Source organism: Dermacentor andersoni, chromosome 2 (assembly GCF_023375885.2).
Source record: "Dermacentor andersoni chromosome 2, qqDerAnde1_hic_scaffold, whole genome shotgun sequence".
In the NCBI taxonomy this organism is placed as follows: Eukaryota; Metazoa; Arthropoda; class Arachnida; order Ixodida; family Ixodidae; genus Dermacentor; species Dermacentor andersoni.
This window is the reverse complement of record NC_092815.1, coordinates 193,589,421-193,603,796: the sequence shown is the minus strand read 5'-3', so window position 1 is coordinate 193,603,796 and position 14,376 is coordinate 193,589,421. Positions and strand designations below refer to the sequence as shown.

Below are 14,376 nucleotides of genomic sequence, written 5' to 3'. Positions count from 1 at the left end.
CAACGAGCGCGTTTAATCCCAAATAGTACACACTGCAGCGTTTTGAGACAGTGTTTGCTAGTTTCGAATGACTCAGAAGCTGTGAGGTACCGCATGATTTCTTTTGTCCGAAGCGTATTCGTGTAGCACAACTGGTCGTTGCTTTGTTTTCAACATGCGTGAAATGACCTGTTGCGTGAACTACAATACTGTGAATACTTTTCATGTTGCACATTTCAGCAAGTGCCTTGAATTCGCTTAGTATCTCCCAGACTGAAACGACGTCGAAGCACTTCGAGACGACTTCGCGATGCTTGGAGCAACACTACAATTCATCAAAAAAGGAGGTGAGAAGAAGCGCTGCGGTCAGAGGATAATTCAGTGATGATGTGAAAGCTCTGGGAACTTCTCGGATGAAACGCATGGTACAAATCGTGCTTGCGTACAAACGTCCTTTCTTTTTCTTTCTTTTTGGAGAAGGGGGGGGGGGCATCACAGTGCACATGAGGAAGCATAACAAGATCTGATTTGTGAGCTCCATCGTTTCGGACCTATAAGTTTCATCCCCGTTGAAGTGGGCCCGAAATAGGCAGCTGTGCCGCTACTTACTTCCCATAAATTCGTACCCGCAATGTAGAAAAATGTTTTCTAGCTACCCTGCTCGGCGACATGTATTCTGCATTTGAAACTGTCTAGCTCCTATATTTATAATATGCACCTCTGGTATCGAATGCACCGCATGCGCGCACGCACGCACGCACGTACGTTCTCTCTCTCTGTGTGTCCTGATTGGAGCAATTGCTATGGTGCTCGTGGTTTAAGGAGGCTGCGCTTCGTAAAATTACAGCCTGCGTTTACCTCTTTTTCCCGAAAAAAAAAGATTTGGCGATTGTTTCCGGTCAGTTCGCTATTCCACTGTTATTGCGCTCAATAATTGTGGCCAAACGTTATCGGCCTCCACACATAGCTCTGCCGAAGACTTCGCCGCGTCTGCGATGCCCGACGAAAGCTGTAGTGGCCGTATTCGCTTCACTCTGTCGGCTCTGCCTGAGCCGGGCCAGCGTTCTGGCTGCGGACACGCGCCGTGTGCGCGCACTCATTAGCGTTCCTCCCGAGTTAGGTGTGTGCATGCCGCACTGAAGTGCATACACTGGACTGAGAGAGAGAGAGTTATTGTGAACCGCGTTTTAGGGAGCACGGTTGAGCAGCATGGACGGTAAGCGTTAAGCGAAATCTACATAATCGCCACACCAGCGCTATGACCGCCTCGTAGATCCCTGTGGGCTCTGTTCCGTAAGCGTTGTCTCTTGCGCTACGTCACGCCATGTCGCCTCCACGAGTAATTTAACAACACCGTGCAACTCGCTTTCAAAACATCGCCTTCGGGAGAAATCGCGAATGTTTTTTACAGCGAAGCTGTACACCTCTACCCTCCAAGGAAATTTTCGTGTCGTTGTGGTAAGCAAAAAACTCCCCATACGTGGGCCGATCCAGGAGATAGTTCAATGCCGGGCCTACCCGCGCCGGAGGTGAAGCAGGCGTTAAGCACTCCCTATACGTGGGCCGATCCCGAAGATAGTGCAATGCCGGGCCGACCCGCGGCGGAGGTGCAGTTCGCCATTAAGGGGCTCACATACACAGCTTCGCTGGTCATCCTTCTTCACAGAGTGGAAGGGCACTGAGTGTTTTTTAAATGTAAAATGTGCTGATGGAATCGGAATGCCTCCAACTGATTACTCAATTTCATGAAATAGCCGCAGGCACCAACCCTTCTATATAAAAGTTTACGAGGTCGAAATTTCGCATGCGCGTAGTCAAAGCGCTATAGCTTCCCTTGCATGCTTTGATAAGCTCGTCGTACCATCAGGCGTAATTAAGAGCAGAAGTCATGCCGACGGACCAAATGGAGGCGTATGCGGCTTGGTAGGAGAATTAGACAGTTTTACTTTCACGTGCCAGAAGCTTTGCGCACGTAAACGTGAGAGTTCTACGCGCGCTACACACCGCATCCGTGGGACACTTATAGCTCCGCGTACGCAAGAGTCTGCTGGTGTATGTAGGCCTTGTAAACGTTTATATCGTTGCTTCCGCGTGGTCTGCTGGCACCTTCTGCCGGCATACGGGAACGCTACTCCCGCCAAGTTCGTTCGAGACGAGCCGTAATCGGAGCCATAGCGTGTTTCTCGCCCTTCCCGATAACGCTAACACGGGGGCGCGGAACTGGCCGAACGATAGAGCTAGGAACGTGCGCGGAGGCCAAGTTAGCCCAAATGCTGTATGCGCAGAATTATCGCAGCCGTGAGCAGTCATTCGTCAGCAGCAGATGCCTGTGGGGCGAATCGCTGACGCGGTATTTATAGAAGAATTCCGGTTTCGAAATAATTGGTTCGACATAATTAACACTATTGCGCAGAGCGACAAAGGGATAGGCCTTAAGCGAGAAATCACACACAACACCTGAGCGCAAACGATCAACTGGTTTATTTTTCAGTTGACGAAGCGTACATATCGAATACATGCATGCGCAGGGATGCTCTCCCCGGTCTACCTACGGTCTACCTTCTATTGTCAGTGATTATGCTAATCTCTTTATTGCTAAGTGAAATAGACGGCGCACTGACACATGAGCCCCGTGCGTTTATCTTGATGGCGTATGCTTCCACGACTTCTCTTTTTTCTCTGGTTCCTACTTTTCAGCAGAATGACCGCCTTCTGGAACATTGCCTTGCACTTGCATGAAGCCCTCGAATGTCATGCATTGTTTTCTCGCTTAAGTCTCGTCCCTTCGTCGCTATGCGCAACAGTGTTAACTATTTATAGGGCTTACTTCCTAAACGGTTGCACACTCGTAACTGAAAAACTCTCCTTTCAAGGATGCCGCGGCAATCTTTAATAGCGCCTTGTACATGCATTATTATTATGAAAGTGAATTGCATAACCGGCCTCGACAACGAGCGTATGATTGCTAGGCCGCCATTTTTCATTATTGCTTTACACACCCCCAAAAAAATCGTTACTAAAGTTTGCATATATATGTATATATACAATTAGGCATGTATATATGTATATGTATATATGTATATATGTATATACAAGCGGCAACCGTGGCGGTTTGATGGCGTCGCAAACGTCCTTCTCTTAAGTTTTCTTGGCAAGCCGGCACGACAACGGGGTAATAAAGGAAGCGCATATGAAACATATCGCTAAACTCAGTGCTCTCGAAGAATTATTGACAGATTCCTAGCTACAGAAACGGTGGTTTATACAAAAAGCTTCTGCCGAAATCCGCAAGATGGTATAGTTTCATAAAAGGCGCAAAGCTGTTATGCGCCTGCAGAGTTCATGTTATAAAACGCCCGCTTATTGTTTGCGCCACAAAGTGTCGGTCTTTTCGCATTGCTTCCAGACACGTAATTTTCGGCACCTTATTTTCTGCAGGCAATGACTACGGCGTCTAGAATTGAGGAAAACTCGGCCCTCGTCGTTGCTTACGAGGTGAATTATCTTTCTTGCTGTCTTCTGTTCATGTTTTGCACAGGAACAAGCGCATGCTTTAGGCAGTAGGAGTATGCACAACGTTGCGCAAAGTTTTTCTCGCGGAGGTTCGCCATCAGCGATAGTATGTCCGATGAAAATCACACTACACACGTTGCGCCTATAGGTTGAGCGAAGCTGCAAATTTGCCATTGTGGGTCTAGCCTTCGTTATTTTTTTCCTTTTCAACCATAATTCGCTTGCGGCATTCAACCTTCAGGCAGAAGCCTGCATTTTTAATGCAAAAACGCCAATCCAGCGAATCGCCTCCGTGAGAAATGTTCAACCATTTACCAGTCCTTGCGCCTACCATTCCACCGGAACAGTTCGTATATTTATTTTTTGTATGTTCGTCCTCACCTAATTTTTTTTTTTTTGCAGGCCTATGAAGATCGACTTTTTACCAAGCAATACCTGAACAGGGACTACGGCTTCGCCAATCTTGAGAACGTGAACTCAGAACAACTATTTTTCGCTTATTACGCTCTTGTAAGTAGACGAAGGAGTATGAAAACGTGCATGCGAAGCCCCGTTAACTGCTAGTAACTTGTTGTTAGCCTGACGGAGGGGGGGGGGGGGCGAGGGTACGCTCACTTTTAGCTCATAGACAGCGCAGTGCTACATCATTTATAGCAATTCTGGCTGTTTTGTATACCACCATCACTGATTGCACCAAGGATGCCTTGGAGTGAGGCGTCAAGCTCAGAGAGAAAAAAAAAATCTGGGATTTTCAGTGCCAAAACCATCATCTGATTATGAGGCAAGTCGAACGGAGAGTTCTCCAGATTAATTTTGCAGTCTGTGCACCCTGTGCAGCCTGTCCAGTCAGGATCGAACCCGCGACCTCAAGTTAGCACCTCGGCGTCTAAGCCACTGGGCCACCGCGACAGGCTAAGCTCAGGGAAAAGCAAGTAGTGCTAAAATTTGTGGTGCAAGTTCCTCTGCGACTAGACGCTTGCACCGCATGATTTCCTTCTTTGCGAAAGAAGCCACGCAAATTAAGCGAACATCCCTGGCAGGAACATCTCTCAGGATCTGTCAAAAGTTTCCTTGTATCAGTCTCCTACTTGGGGCGCTGTAAAGCTTTATTATATCCAGTGAAGTCTTTGTTTACTTGGGGGGGGGGGGAGGCAACATAGGCCTCGTGGTTGTTTATACCACGTGAGAAGTGGTTTGCCGACAGCCTACGCCAGCGAACTCCGGCATTTCCCGACTCACTCGGATTCGCATATAGACTCTGACAGGCCGTGAGGGCCTTAGTAAGTCTTAGCCGTAGTGCGCGTGATCCTGAGCCCGAGGGAATCGCTGAGAATCGACAGCATTTATGAACCTCGACGTCTCCGCTTAAATCTGAATCACATATTGTTACATTAGTTTATTTATTATTATCAGCACTCAAACTGGATCGTGAACCGCTTTGTTGGAACTCTCTGGTGTGTCGCTATTTTCGAAGTATTACTGCGACAGCAATGATATGGACACCGCAGGCGCATTTTCGCCGTCGCCGTGATGTCCCGCATGAAGTTCCGTGCAAGCGCTATGACACCGTCGCCTCGCGTCGATGCTGTATGCGCGAGTGAAAGCACGCGAGGGGTGCGGGCGATCGCGGCTCACTCTGGCGCGGGCGAGGGAGGAAGGCGGGGAGCGAGCGTGCCGTCTTCCGTCGCCGTAGGGGCTGGGAACGAAGGGGGGTTGGGCTCCGGTAGCAACTGCGTATTTCGCGACCGGGCGCAAGGGGAAATGACGATCGCGGCTCGATCATGTGCGCGAGAGGGAGGGAGGAAAGTGGGGAGGCAGCGCGGGAGGGAGAGGAGAGGCTTCTACTCTGTAATCAAGTGCGTACTTGGTTCGGCGGCGCGCGGTATCCCGCGCCTTATCTTGAAAGTGATCTGCAGACGGCTCATAGCTTTGTCCGTGCTGTTTGCTCGCCGCTGTTTTCGTTGAAGCGACAGACAGCACAAAGGTCACTTCGCTCGCTGCTGCTGCCGCGCTTGCTCGCGCCAGCGTTCTGACAACGAGTGTCCGTGGTCAACCAGTGTGATGTGTTCATGTTTGCCTCCGCGTGCTCACATCATGCTTGTTAATTCAGTTAGTATAAAAGCGAAGTGCCCACTGTATGAACAGGAACTGTTTTTGCAATGTTATGAAAGTTACATGTGAGTGAAATCCCTTCAAAGTTTTAAATCTGAGAACTATGGTAATTCATTTTCCGAGCTTTGAAACGCTATGAATCCGCTTAGTAATATACCGGGTGATCAAAATTAAGCTTTATGGTTTTCTTAAAATTACGCACTGGGAGGCACGCGAGACAACCTGTGTATATAAGTTATGTGGATAGAGTGACACGAAGTGACATGATGCTTAACGCTGTCAGCAGCCTAATTAAATAAAATTAAATAAGTACCTTTTTGTTGATTGTAGTAAGTGGATATGTTTGTATTGAAAAATTGGAGGACGCTTAAGCTTCGCCTTCAAAATAACGCAATAGCGTTATCGCACCCCGTTCGCACCGCCCACTCATTCGCTCGGCATGCTCTTGAGTCACACAAAGACGAAGCGTGCGTCAGAGCAAGCGGAACGAACCAAATAACTCGGTGTCTCGGAGGGAGAAACGATCTACGCGAGCCAAACGTCGTGATCGGCACGGACAGCCGGGCCGCGACGCGCCATGAAGGCGGACGCGATCATGGGGCTGACACCTCGATGGGATCGTCCTCTATCTCGCTTGGGAGCACCACGCAGACGCATGACTCCTCGCCAGCAGCACGGCATACATCGCAGGGGCCGCTTTCCCACCAGACGCGCTACGGCGCAGCGATCACGTCAGCGTCCCGCACCGGACGCTGCACCTAGGAATCGCGCTGTAAACAGAAAGAGGTGCCGCGTCGCCTAAACACGAGGGTTCGAGTGACGCACGCTGGAAGTTGGAAGGGGAGAGAGCGAGAAAGCTTATTAAACGCAAGGGTATTGGGGCATCTTCGCATTGGTCCCCGCACGGCCCCAATGCGCTCAAACGAGACGAAGTGGAGAAGCAGGCGAGTGGCGCAGCACCTGTCAGGGCAGCGCCGTACATTGCGAGGAGGGGGTTTTCTGTGTTTGCCGCAAGATGGCTCTGCGTGTGCGCCAAGCGCAGAAGGAATGTAGCGGAAACGTACTTCGCTACTCCTTTAACTGCGACTTCTGTAATTTACATGCTCATAATTACCGATATAGACCGCAGTATAACTTTCTACGGCACGTTTCTAAGGCAACACTGCATTCACTAGAGACGCTTTTGTCCCAATCTGAACAGTCGAACTCATGGCTGAGGGTAGCGTCTCCGTCTCACACTCCGGAGACCCTGGTTCGATTCCCATCCAGCCCATCTTGCAAGTTGTTTTTATTTATGAATTGCCTTCCGGCATTTTTCGCTCATGGCCAACGCCGCCGACGCCGACGACACCAGATTTTCAGCGACACGAGCTCCTTAACGCTGTCGCGTTAAAAGTTCGAGGCAGTCGTGTTTCTAGACAGTATCAGTTGGAAGAATTTTTCTAGCATGTCTCTGCTCCGAGATATCCGACTGCATATTTTAATTATCGTCGGCATGATTACGCATGCAAGAAAGTGAGGATCGGCGCAGAGCTCCTCAGTGATGTGATGCGGCTGTTGCGTGCGGCGGTTAGTGTGACAATAGGGCGGGAGGCATAGGCAAAGATGATAACTGTTTCCCTTCCCCTTTCGGCTGACGCGCACACGCGCACGCAGGCAAACACGAACGCACCTCACTCGATGACTGCGGGCACTCGCCCTCAGAACGCTGGCGTGATGAATTACGACAGCAGCGGCGAGCGAATTCCCCCTTCGTGCTGCCTTTCGCTTCAATGCGAACTAAGCGCGGGACAGCATAGCGCACACGAAGCCACCAGCTATCTCGGGTGGCCTAGCCTTCGCAAACAACTGCAGAGTACCTCCAAGATAGGATGCGCACCGCCGCACCAAGCCGCCCCAGCCAGAGTTGAGGAGGAGGTGAGCACTAGCATGCCCCCTTGCCTCCCTCCCTCCTAGCGCGCGTGAGAAAACTGCGCGTACCCTCCCTGCCTTCATCTCATGGATGGATGGATGTTATGAGGGTCCCCTTTGGAACAGTGGGCTGCGCCACCAAGCTATTGTTATATTATTTTCTAATGTCCTACCTATGTTTAAAAAAAGCAAAAAAAAAAAGAACCCACGATGAATTCCCGTAATCAAAGCTTCTGAACTACTATTGTGAACTTTGTTTGTGTACGACTCCGTTGTTTATCGTTTCCCTACTTCCTCCTATCTTCCAATCGCCTCTTACTAATCTCTATTGCGGACATGCTAACTTTTCCACTGCTCTCGCTGAACCCAAGGGCTTCAAGGAGTCCAGTGGTACCTAAATCGACCGCTGGGCAGATACATTCACATTCTAATTAAACATGTTCAATCGTTTCCCTAGTTTTGCCGCATCAAGCACATGCTTCTTGTTCCTTCTCATACCTTGCTTTATATGTGCGCGTTCTAAGGCATCCTGATCTCGATTCGAAAAGTAATGAGCTTCACTTTCAGTTATCATATATTGCTTCTTTCCTGATTTCGTTTTTTCCTCTTTATAGTAGATACTCATGGCAGGCTTCCTTTCCATTGCCGCCACCCATGAGATTATCTCAGGCTCTCTGACTTTCCGCTTGACGTTGTTTGTTGTTGTGTTGCTCACCATACAGACCGCATACTTGCTGGTAAGCTTCCTAGTTACTTTCCTCCATTTTGAATCAATGTTATTCCTGTACAAATACCTGGACACTTTCCTAGCCCATTTACTTTCTTCCGTATTCCTCAGTCTTTCTTCATAATTAATTTTACTGTGAGGTTCCCTCACTTCAAAACTTGTCCAGCCCATATCACCCTGCACAGCTTCATTTGTAGTCATCCAGTGAGCGACCGATGCTAGCTGTCCCACTGACCTTTGGTTGCCATCGAGTCCTGATTGTACCCAGGATTTCAAGCAAACAACCGCATTTCGATATGCAAGTCCTGGAACCACTACACCTTGCCACAGTACCCCAAAGCACCTGGCACCTATTGCATCCCCATAGCGCTCTGTGTTTCATTATGGCCGCGTTGGTGTTCCGCTTTACTGTTATTGCTTTTTCCTGTGTTTCCGTATGTATATTGCCTTCGTTTATCCATATAGCGAGGTATTTATATTCTTTTACGCGAGGTATTCCCTGGCCCTGTATGTCACCGTCTGTTCGCTGTTTTCATTGAATACCATAACACCTGATTTCTTAACGCTAAGTTTGAGACCTAACTTATCCCCTTCCTGTCCAGAGATATTAGCCAGGCGTTGCATATCGCGTTGTTTGTTAGCTTTGCTTGTTAGCCTTGCCTGTTAAACCCATGCGCGCGCGAAAAGACGCCGCCGCATCATGCCACCGTCCTTTTTAGCTCACCCTCGCGAACGCTCCCTCGCACCTACAGCCTATGGCGCGCGGCAGCGACGTTATCGCACTCGTACTTTATACGGAACAACGAGGCAACCACTACGGCGGAAATTCACATGGAGTGCCCACAAAATTGCTATCGCAGCAAAAGGAGTTATTTTCCAAGCGTGATTCGTACACTGGAGAACCTCCACTTGCTCGGGGTCCGATTTCAGCAGCTCCCAAGCCACTGCAGCGTGCTCGGCAGCGAGCACGGCCCGTGCCGTCTAGCCAACAGCGTCGATCGCATAGCCACGCAGTCCTTCTGGCGTACGCCATTATGACGCGTTAATACACAGGAAAAGGGTGCGGGAGGCGGCTCGCAGAACACTGCGTGACTTCTTGGAGTAGTCGGGCTTCGTCATCCGAGTGCCCCTATCGCAACCTAACGGGGCTGGTGTGCGGGGCCGGGAGACGCACTCTCTCGGAGGAGTCACTCCCCAAGCGAACTATAGGCGACCATGACCTAGTCGCTCCGCTGTCCATGTGTGCATAGTTCCATTCTATTACGTACCCCCTCTATCAAAGTTGCGGAGTGCAAGCCTTCATTTTGTTCCCACACATTTTGTTTCCGGAGAGTGGAGATCCCCGTAATTCCACTCTCCTTTTGACTCCTCGGAATGGTTATAGTCGCATCATTCTCACTCCTGGAGTGGCTGAGATGGTCCATTCCGTTTCTTCAGTTTCAGTAAATGAAACGCTTTCTATATAAGCAAAAACATGTTTTTCAATTTTTAACGGCATAAAAATTATTGTTACGCAGTATTCTTTCGCCCAAGAACCAACACGCTTTGCGACATCAATGATGATAATGATTATTGCTGAGACCTCTCCTTTGTATCGGGCGATCTACGGGATGATGAAAACCTGGTCTTGCGTCAGATCTATGGGGAAAAGTTCTTTACGACATTGTTTCCTGTAATCTGTCTTAATTATTATTTACTTGAATAGATCAAAGTACAAAATACCTTAACACCGTGTCCCCCGTAGTAAGGAGCGCAGTTATTTAAGGAAAAAAGCAGGAAATCAAAATTACTACGGTATTCGTAAAGGATAATGCTGCTGTCTCAGTTAAATGAGTTCACCGAAGGAATCGCTTAAGACCGCTCTATTCTTTTTTTTTACTTTTACTGTCATTGTGACAGGAACCATCTTCCAGCGCCGTCTGTTCTCGCGCCTTCTGGATGCTCTACAGCGCGCGGAAAGTCGTTGCGTGCTTTCCAACGATACGGTGGATTCATGCAGAGAGCAACAGCTCGCAATGTGGCCTCATAAGTTCCGGGTCATCATAAATGTACATTGCGTAGTACGTTGCGCTCTTTATAATTAGCCGGCAGAGGTAGCTATCTATAGGTATAGATACTGAGAAAGCCCTATTTAGCAAACACAGAGAAATATAATAAATTTACTATCTCTAGATTAGTATAACCGGCAAGTTTACCGGTTTTGTAGTCTCGCTTCCAATCAGCACTTAGTGCTCCAGGAATAGCTATAGGTGCCTATTCCATTCCAACTACATTCCGGAACCTCGGGCTCCCATTCCATTCCCATTACAACTATCAGACTGGTGCCATCATTCCACTCCCATTTCTTACCGGGTGTTTTAAACTATGGAATGATTCCGGAATCATTCTAACTCGCCACTCCGCAGCTCTGCTTTCTATTATCATCTCTCCCTGTTCTTTCTCCCATCCCAACTGGTGGTCGCAGTTCAGCTGCCAGCCTTCTGCGCTATAGACAGTTATAGTGCGGTCGGCAGTAAATCTTATTTTCTTGCATTTCATTTAGTTATTTTTAACGTATTTCTTCTTTAAAAAAAAAAAACAATTACTACTACTACTCCTGCTACCGTCGATCTCTTCGCCGCTAAGACCCATGCGAAAAGCAAGATTCATCAGAAAATAGTCGCGTCGAACAACCAAACAAGGGAACTTCCAGAAAGCACAGGTGACCAAGGCTCAGTTTTAAATATTTTTTAGAATCTCGCGGGAAACTCACGTGCATGTTTGACGCTATATGCTTTTTGTAGTAATAGACTGCTCAGCGACCGTTAACGACTTTCACAAGCGAATATGTGAATGTTTCAGTCAGTGACCTATCCTTTCAATATATCCAAGAATGACAGTTTCATGCTTAATAGTACTCACGCGCACTGCTGGGCACAATATGCAAAAACAAAGGAATGTGCGAAACTGTCTTTTCTTTTTTTGCGAGAGAGAGAATAGTGTCGCCGACGCGAGCCTCTGCTGTTGCTTTGCTTTTCTCTCAATTGCTGATGCCCAAATTTAGAAACTCTTCTGATAAACTAGCAAGTATTGACTCTGGCGGGCAGATTGCAATGTCCTTGATTGCAGCAAAGCACCGCTGGGAAACGAGACAAGGTTAAAAGAAATCACACAGACACTGCTCTATTCTAACAACAGTAGGAATTTATTGTATGATGTGCTTATTGTAGAGGGAAAAAACAGCATTAATAAAGGAGAAATGACAAAAGAACAACCATCACAAAGCCGGAGCAGTAAAATCAATTTTGTCACGCAAAATTTCAGCCATGGTGTCTGTACTTCGTCATATCTTGCCCGTCTCATAGAGCTGCTCATCTGTGTTCTACCATGCATCCCACCAGACGCGGGCCAAGCTCTCCTCAAAAAAAAAAAAGGGGGGGGGGTGGAGGGTTACGAGATGCGACGATAAGAGACCGACGATGTTTTATTACCAGTCACCTAGCGCACGCTGGTGAATTTTATTGCTAGCATTTATTAACTAATCATTCAATATCCCTTGCCTAAAGTTAGAGTTACTATCATAATTCTGTAAGCTCGAATGTCAAATTGTGCATCGCATTTGAGAACAACGTATTCAACAGTTTCTGGACAGCTGCATTACGCCCAGTTATTTTTTCCGCGCATCAAATTTATGACGCAAAACGCGAAAAAGAATGCGAAGTGAAGGTAGACCCACACGCTTCGCGCGCGTAACAGCAGCGCTCTCAAAAGAGCTTTTAAAGAATCAGCACCACTCAATGGCTGATTTTGTGATGGCAAATAATTGGTAAGGAGACAGCGTAGCTCTTCGCTAATGGTACTAGATAGAAGCCGCAGCTTGTTTGTTTTTTTTTGTTTTGTTTTTTTTTTTCATGCGAAAAGTCCCTCCCCCCAGCCCGAAACTTAACAGGGCTCAGGCCGTTACTTTCAGGCTCCTACAGACCAGGTCCTACCTCACCCCAGAGCGCTTAGTTGGATAGACCCGAACTTGCCACAGTCGTGCTCCAAACGCGATCACGCATGCTTCTCCTTCGACCACATGCTCTGGTTGTGCCCATACAACGCGGGCTCCTACTTTCAATACAAGTCCAAGTGGGACGCCTTGCTGAAGAGCTCGGATTTCACGAACCAACTACAGGCCGTCCAGAGGGCCCACGACGTTGCGGAGAGTCACCACCTCCCTGTGCCGTCGTGGGCGGAGCCACCAACTTGATTCGGGAGCCTTTGGTTCCCCCTAATCAAGTTCCTCAGGACACTCTAATAAAGCTCTTGTCACTGTCATGCGTAGCATGCTTTATTGGGTAAATTCCCGAGGTCATTTTCTGCTCCGTTCCGTCTGTCCTTCGGTTTCGTGTCCCTAAACACCCGTAGCACAATATAGGCTTGGATAGGTGAACTTCTGTGATTACACAATTTTCTGTGCTCGAGGCGACTGCTAACGAAACATCATTAGTTACATCGTTGGATCTCGGAGCCCTTGTTTATAAACAGCTTGTCCCGCGTTAGCCGGGGCACACGGTATGAACTGATGTGAGAAAACGTGACAAACTGCGCTGTTCAAGATCCTTTCGGAACATTGCAATCAACTTACGTCCGAAAAAGTTTCTCCTAGATGTCGCGCAGCGTGGTGACTTACAGGAGCGAAAGGCGCATAGACGGGACTGAACACAAGAAGAGAAGCGTACGTGTCATTTACATCTCTTTTCTTGCGCATTTTGATGCGCCATCCTAATTATGTTAATCGGAAGGTGCATTGCGGCGGTTTGCACACGTTATGTCAAAATGAACACGCAATATCCTCTCGCATATTACGTGTACCACGGCGGCAGGGAGGCGCCCCTATCGCAGTCGAGGCTCTCGCAGAGGGCACCACTTACAAGGTTCATCTGAATAGGTCACGAAGCTTGGAACGAAAATCGTGCCAAAGCCCATTGCCAGAGACATCATGTTTGACATCATGGAGCCAAGCCAATGTTTATAGACACTTTGTTTAGTTTCGCAACTCCTGCTCTCGAGCCGGGCGCGACTTGTTTCTAGGGATTGTGAGGGCGTTGCGGTCGAGCTATGCGCAAAGTAAGCGGGGCTGCTCTGCTGACATGTACACGCTGGCAAAGTATGTATAAACGTTGAGCCAAGCACCATAATATGGCGGCGCTTGTAACACGCCACCGCTTTCTAGATGTGGACTCCTACGGAAGCTTTGCCATGTTGGAATCTCAGCGCTGACGCCCGTTGTTGCAAATGGGTCGCAAGCCCCAAGGGTAGCGTTGGCCTGGCGGCCTGGCGCACAACTGGAAGCATCCGAAGGTCCCGGCAAAGCATGAGTCGACTGGTAACAGAACAACTTGTTTATTCTAGCATCGCAAAAGAGCGCGCGGTCAGGTCGACCGAAGTGGAGAGACGGGAGAGCACGTAACTCAACGGAAGAAATCGGAGCCTCTCTCGGCGTCCGGGAGCAGCTGCTCTTATACTCTCGGAGTTGAGGGCAAGAGGGAACGCCTCGATAGAGGCGCACGTGACTGGGCACGGACAGGCTGAGAGACACGTTGGGACGAGTGTAGTGACGCATCCGCCGGGCCGGCGCCGGTCAGACCTCCTCGCTTCACACTTGGGGAGCTCCTCTCCCCGGCTGCCGCGCTTTGACAAGCGTGGGCACCAACATGCACACACACACACACGCACACTTGAAGACACGTGGCATTGAAACATGCCGGGACGCGCTTGGCGGGGAGGCGTATCGGCGGCGCTGAACGGGCCAAAATGTCCGCCGCTTTGAACGAAGCCCCGGCGTCCGTTGCATCCGCGCCGGCTATACCGCGCGTTGTAGGCGAAACGTAACAGACCGCCCCGCCGGGGGAAGGAGATCCCGATGGTCAGGGGACTGCATCCGCTGTCCGGAGGGATGTCGCTCGATGATGCTCATAACCGAAGTCGGGCGTCCTTCGGCGTTTCTTGAGCGCAGCGCACAGAGAAGGCCTCGTTCTCTCGTTCAGGTTCACACAGGACCCTGCAAAGTGACTTCGGGAGAGTTGACATATTTGTTCTCGTTCCCGGCAAGCGTTAGAACTACGCCGAAACTCAACCGCTCAGTCAGCAAGCACGAAACAACCCTCACC

At 49.1% G+C, this 14,376-nt stretch overlaps 1 protein-coding gene across 1 annotated transcript in view; it reads left to right on the top strand.

The window, feature by feature from the left end:
* Positions 1-14,376, top strand: part of LOC126540269 (endothelin-converting enzyme 1-like) — a 70,818-nt gene that overhangs the window by 43,325 nt on the left and 13,117 nt on the right. Inside the window, exons 11-13 of the mRNA XM_055075933.1 lie at positions 220-326; positions 3,418-3,474; positions 3,895-4,002. Coding sequence (XP_054931908.1) covers positions 220-326; positions 3,418-3,474; positions 3,895-4,002 — 272 coding nt within the window. The remainder of the gene's footprint in view (positions 1-219; positions 327-3,417; positions 3,475-3,894; positions 4,003-14,376) is intronic.